At 35.4% G+C, this 6,685-nt stretch overlaps 1 protein-coding gene across 2 annotated transcripts; it reads left to right on the top strand.

Annotated features, from left to right (window-relative positions):
* The first annotated feature begins 1,116 nt into the window (after nt 1-1,116).
* LOC134678747 (uncharacterized) lies at nt 1,117-5,830 on the top strand. 2 transcript variants are annotated; one of them, XM_063537439.1, is made up of 3 exons: nt 1,117-1,245; nt 1,852-2,794; nt 4,658-5,830. In XM_063537439.1, the coding sequence occupies exons 1-2, from the start codon at nt 1,143-1,145 to the stop codon at nt 2,790-2,792; spliced, it is 1,044 nt and encodes a 347-aa protein (XP_063393509.1). In that variant the 5' UTR covers nt 1,117-1,142; the 3' UTR covers nt 2,793-2,794; nt 4,658-5,830. The 2 variants fall into 2 exon arrangements, with proteins under 2 accessions (XP_063393509.1, XP_063393510.1); XM_063537440.1 differs by lacking the exon at nt 4,658-5,830 and having other exon boundaries at nt 1,852-3,719.
* Nucleotides 5,831-6,685: the final 855 nt, after the last annotated feature.

The following is a 6,685-nucleotide window of genomic DNA, read 5'->3' as shown; positions in this document are numbered from 1 at the left end:
GATGGAACAGAATTTGGTGTAAAAAAACAAATCAGTACAGGCCAGCGGTTAATAATAGTGAACGCAGGAGGAAAAGATGGTTTTATTCCCAACGCTTTGTTAATGTTTAAGGCAAACCAAAAAACGGGAGATTACCATGACCAGATGAACTTTGTCAACTACGAAAAATGGTTAAAAGAAAAATTTATACCGAACCTCAAACCGAATAGCGTACTTATCGTGGATAATGCGTCCTATCACAACAAACTTTTGAATCGTGCTCCAACGTCAAATTCTAATAAACAAGAAATGATGGATTGGTTGACAGAACACAACATTTCGTATAACCGGTTGATGTACAAAACCAGTTTGTATGAATTAATTAAACAAAATAAAGAGCGGTTACGCGAGTACCACATAGATGCAATTTTAAAAGAACATGGCCACTCCGTATTACGATTGCCACCGTATCACCCGACATTCAATCCGATCGAAAATATTTGGTCCATGGTAAAAGGATATGTAGCAAAAAGAAACGTTTCATTAAACATGCAAGGCATTATGAGTTTAGCAACTGAACGAATGAATACCATCACTGCTGAGGACTGGGAAAATATTTGTCACCACGTCGAAAGTGAAGAAAATAAATATCGATGTCAGGAAGGAGAAATGGATCAAATAACAGACAATTTTATTATCAATACTTGTGACAGCTCAGATGAAGAACATGATAGCGAATAAAAGAAAAAAACAGAGGACTACTACTTATTCCACTTCTTGGGTATGTCATTTTATTAAGTTAAGAGAAAATTATTCTCCTTTTGTTGCAAACGGTACAACCACTACAAATGCAATTCCATCTTCTCGATAATTCAACATACATCTTACTAGCATCTATAACATATTGAAGTATATTCTTCCACTTGTCTGAACATTTTCATTATATTTGTGCTTAGTCCGAGGTAGATATTACATGTAGTATCCTGATTCCAGCGTCTAAGGTCGCGATTTCAGAGCCTAAAAAAAAAATAACCCTACCTGGCAACACTATGGTCACCACGCTTCATTCCTGTAGCGCGAAAACTAATGGTTCGCGTCCCGTGAAAACAAATAGTTTTATGCGTTGTTTTATGCGAAAAATTACATACTTTGTGAGAAAAAAGATGCTTAAAAGATCAAGTGAAGGTGAGGATGATGATACGCGAAAGTTACGGAAGATACGTAAGATGGAAAAGAAAATACAAAAATACAAAGCAGCCATGACAGGTAAGCTTTCTTCAAACATTGAATTTTGACTTGCTATACCAGTTCTTTTTTCCACACATAGCAGGTTATTTTGGTTTTGAATGTTTTTTGCCTCGGCATAGTAAAATCTCGTTGAGATACAATGAATTTGGATGTAAAATTATCCATAACCTATAACGGTTGTTCGAGTTTCGAAACCCGCTTCTCTCGTTGAGAGGATTTACCTGGTCCTTTACCTCACCCTCATTTTCCGTTGGAAAAGGGGAAGATCTCGTTGAGATATAATAGATACTTAAGAGATTGTCAATCGTTTGCATGACCTCATGCCGGGTTCTTTCGAGTTTCGAAGACCCGATGTCCCCGTTGGGTGAAATTAACTTAGATGATAACATCTAATCATACCCCCAGAATCCGTTGGATGAAGGGGAGGATCTCGTTGAGATATTAAATTGTTTTTAAATAATATAACACAAGAGTCATGAGATATGGCTACATATTTATTGGTTCTTGCTCGGTTCACTAGGCAAAGTTGGTTCTGAAATTTGGGTATCTTAGTGTGGACTTAGGTATAACCCTAAATACTTACCATAAGCTTATGATTGGAATGTAACACAGAAAAATTTTCAGCTGCGGATCCAGAAACATTGTCAATTTTGGAGCAAAATAGTGTGGATGAAAATTGTGATAAGTTGGAAGAAGAAAATAATGCTCATAGTGACAAACCAGAAGAAACCCAAGAACACCATCAAGAACATGAAGAAGAGGAAGGTGATGTTGAGATAGAGGAAGACCTGCCCCAAGACATCCTGGCTGCCCTCGGAGAAGGGGGACAGGACGATGATGCTAACTATGGAGCTGAAATAAAATCAGAGATTGTTAAGATAATCGACACTATACTAACAGATGGAATGAATAAAGAGATGCATGAATCCTTATCAAAAACTAAGATCCCGAGAAACGTCAAACTGTTAGATGCTCCAAAACTAAATACAGAATTTGCAGGTTTTCTCAACAACTCCATGACTAATAGAGACAACTTACTGAAAGATAGACAGCAAGACCTGGGCAGAGCAATTGCTTTAGTTACTCAGACAATTAATGATCTAACTAAAAAAGATTGTGACAAATTACAGGCAATAAAGTCCCTGAGTGACAGCATAAGACTACTCAGTAACCTGCATTTCAATTACACTCAAATTCGAAGAAAGTTGATTGCACCATTTATGGATAAGTCGTTGACACAAAACCTAAATGAAAACAAGAGATCCGAGTTTTTATACTCTAAACTAGAGGAATCAGTAAAAACATCCTCTGCAATGAAACGCACAATCAACATTCTAAAACCCAAAAATACACCAAAAAACTATCAGAATCCCAGGCGACAACCCGCCCCAAATCAGTACACGCCCAGAACAAACAACATGAATTACAAACCAAGACCATACCAGAGCAATCAGGCTTCAACCTACAAGCCACAGCGCAGCCATCAACGTCAACCACAACACGCGAGGTCAACCCGCCGACCAACAACATCCCATCATCGAGGAGGTCGTGCGAAGTACCCATAAAGGTAAATTTTGCTGGCCGCCTTAAACATTTTTATAATTGTTGGGCTTTTTTGACAGATGATGAAACAATCCTAAAATGGATAAATGGATATTCCATACCTTTTGATAGTGAACCAAATCAACATAATGTTCCTTTTAATAACACATTTAATACCTCTGAGAGAAAGATTATTACAATGGAAATACATAAACTTATTGTAATGGGGGCTATTACCCAATGTCAACCAAGTAAAGGGCAATTTCTATCTAGTATTTTTACTATCCCTAAAAAAGATGGATCTCACAGATTTATTCTCAATTTAAAGTGTTTAAACAAATTTATTATAACAAAACATTTCAAGCTGGAAGACATTAGGACATTATGTAAACTAGTTACAACAGATGATTACATGTGTACTGTTGACTTGAAACATGCATATTATTTGGTGCCTATAAATGAATCACATAAGAAATATTTAAGATTTACATTCAATAAGAAATTATATGAATTTAACTGTTTGCCATTTGGCTTATCTACGGCACCTCTAGTCTTTACTAAACTTTTAAAACCGGCTATTGAAACTCTGAGAAAACAGGGTATTAGGCTTATTATCTACCTTGATGACATAATTTGTCTTGGAAGTACTTACACGGAATGTCTAAATAACACCCAAAAAACATGTAATTTATTACAATGTTTAGGCTTCATAATTAATGATGAAAAGAGCTCTGTAACTCCATCCCATGTGAAGGAGTATTTAGGCTTTACTATTAATTCAAGAAACATGACTTTAAGCCCTACACTAAAGAAACGCAATAGTTTATACTCCTTAATTAAAGACTTCCTTAAAATTAAATCATGCAGTATTAGAGAATTTGCAAAATTACTAGGAAATTTAGTGTCAGTCTGCATAGCAATTCCTTATGGTTTTGTATACACAAAAAATTTAGAAAGATAAAAGTTTTTAGCTCTAGAATACCATAATGATAATTTTGAAGGAATGATGAACATTAATAATAAACCAATCAATTAATAAACATAATATCGATTAATAAACCAATCAAAAAAGATTTAATGTGGTGGAAAGAGAACATTTTAGTAAAGAGTAATCACATTAAACAATATAACTTCTTCTTTGAAATATTCTCAGATGCTTCACTTATGGGATGGGGTGCATTTTGTAATGGCCAAAGTACACAGGGCAATTGGTCTGAGTGGGAGCGCAATCAACACATTAACTATTTAGAACTTTTAGCAGCTTTCTTTGCTCTAAGATGCTTCGCAGATAAATATAATAACTGTGAAGTACTTCTCAGGATAGACAACACAACTGCTATAGCATATATTAACCGTATGGGTGGAGTGCAATACCCGTTACTAAATGATATTACTAGACAGATATGGAGGTGGTGTGAAGCGAGAAATCTGTGGATTTTCGCATCTTACATCAAATCAAAAGAAAATGTTGAGGCGGACTTTCAGTCTCGCAACTTTAATGTAGATACTGAGTGGGAACTTGCACAGGATATTTTTAATATGATTGTAAATGTTTTTGATATGATGATAAATTTGGCGTCCCCGAATTAGACTTATTTGCGTCACGAATTAATCATAAATGTGACAAATATATATCATGGCACAGGGATCCTTTCGCCTGGAACATTGACGCTTTCACAGTCAAATGGAATTCTACCTTTTTCTACGCTTTCCCACCTTTTGGTATTCTACTAAAAGTTCTTCATAAGATTAAATCAAAAAAGGCCACAGGCATTTTAGTTTTTCCTCTATGGCCATCTCAAGTTTGGTATCCACTCTTAAAATCTATGGTAATATCAGGTATACTAACATTCGGACCATCTGAAGACCTCCTCATGTCTCCTTTCAGAACTCCACACCCTCTTCAGACGCAACTTATCCTGGCGGCGTGCAAATTATCAGGGAAGCGTTTAAAAGAAGATTAATTGCAGAACGTTCAATTGACATTATGATTGCTTCATTATCTGAGAACTCCATTAAACAATATAATAGTTGTTTACGCCAGTGGTGGCTTTATAGTAAACGTAATAGTATAGATACATTCAGTGCATCAGTCCCTATCATAATATAATACTTAACAAACTGCTTTGAGAATGGCCTGTCTTATCAATCACTCAATTGCTATCGCTCAGCGTTATCCCTTATAATTGGCAGCCACATAGGCACGGATGAAAGAATTAAGCGCCTATTCAAAGGATTCTATAAGTTGCGCCCTATGAAACCCAAGTATAATGATACTTGGAACCCGGACACAGTATTAACATTCTTAGGAAATCTATATCCCTTAGAATCTTTACAACTAGAATTACTTACAAAGAAACTAGCAATGTTATTAATTTTGGCAACAGGCCAAAGAGTACAGACTCTTTTTTATATTAAAATTAATAATATTAAGACCTCTACAGACGGTATCACAATACAAATTACAAACCTTTTGAAGACTTCTGGGCCCAGACGTCCTCCAACAATACTTAGCATACCATATTTAAATAATAAACCTGAGATATGTCCGGCTAGAACTTTAACTAAATATTTAGAAACTACTCAAAATATACGACAAGAAAACAGTTCCCTCAAGAACCTTTTTCTTACCTTTAAAAATCCTATCAGAGAAGCCTCCACTCAGACTATTAGCAGATGGCTGAAGCAAATTATGAATGATAGTGGGGTGGATATATCTAGATTTTCAGCTCATTCCACTAGACATGCGTCTTCTTCTAGAGCGCACAGAGAAGGCCTTACTGTAGACAGCATAATGAAGGCTGTAGGTTGGTCATCAAGATCGCAAACATTTGCCCGACATTATAATAGACCGCTAACTAATATGGTTAACGACCAAGTTCAATTTGCCCGAACAGTGCTCGGAGATTAAAATATTTTGTTTTTAGTATAGTCTTTATTATAGGAGCCAAGTCCTGAGTTACGTTTTATTTAAATTTTTTAGTTGAGGCTTGTACTAAGACAGTACAAACAAATTGTCATTGTTGATTTACTGTTAGGAAATTAGTTAAGAAGCTTATAAGAGTTATATAAGACTGTTACTCACTGATTAAGTTTATTAAAAATTTAGTCTCTATGTTCTTTCTAATTTGATTTGATCTCATAACTGTTAAGAATACAGTTAGTACATAAGGTACAAAATGTGAGATAGTAAGTCTCTTTTTTACATTAAAAGATCTTAAAGTAAATAAATAATGCTTATTAATTTTCTCTGAACATCTACATGTAATATCTACCTCGGACTAAGCACAAATATAATTACAGGATTAATCGAACTTACCTGAAGTGAAGTTCTATCCTGATTATATGTAGTGCTTAGTCCGAGGTAGGAAGTTCCCTTCCCTCCCAAGATTAATAGTTCCCTCTTAATTAGCTCTAAACTTAATGAAGCGTGGTGACCATAGTGTTGCCAGGTAGGGTTATTTTTTTTTTAGGCTCTGAAATCGCGACCTTAGACGCTGGAATCAGGATACTACATGTAATATCTACCTCGGACTAAGCACTACATATAATCAGGATAGAACTTCACTTCAGGTAAGTTCGTTTAATCCTGTAATTATTATTGATTATTTTTTGTGAGAATGGCTTTTTCCTCCAGGGCACTTTGCCAATTATTGATTCTTTCAAACACCAAAATAGTTGACAATTTAATATACGTCAGAGTTGACAGGCAACTTCGAGCATAAAAAACTAAATCCGTCAAAAATACTGGGTGTACTATACATACAACCTCATGATAATCTTTGATATAGTCGCAATTGTTGTATTTTAAACTTGTAGACTGGGCAGGCACGACTCAAAAAGGAATAATATTACAATTAAGTCTGTGATTCGCAATTTCTCGGTTTTTGACGTTTAGGCTTGTTTCTGACACAAA

This window comes from Cydia fagiglandana, chromosome Z (assembly GCF_963556715.1).
Source record: "Cydia fagiglandana chromosome Z, ilCydFagi1.1, whole genome shotgun sequence".
NCBI lineage: Eukaryota > Metazoa > Arthropoda > Insecta > Lepidoptera > Tortricidae > Cydia > Cydia fagiglandana.
The sequence above is the reverse complement of the archived record's forward strand: the minus strand, read 5'-3'. Positions and strand labels throughout refer to the sequence as shown.

Bases quoted from the DNA above. Each gene is read 5' to 3' on its own strand.
- LOC134678747 (XM_063537439.1), top strand. From the start codon at position 1,143: ATGCTTAAAAGATCAAGTGAAGGTGAGGATGATGATACGCGAAAGTTA. The intron at 1,246-1,851 runs GTAAGCTTTCTT...AAAAATTTTCAG, and splicing joins ATACAAAGCAGCCATGACAG to CTGCGGATCCAGAAACATTG.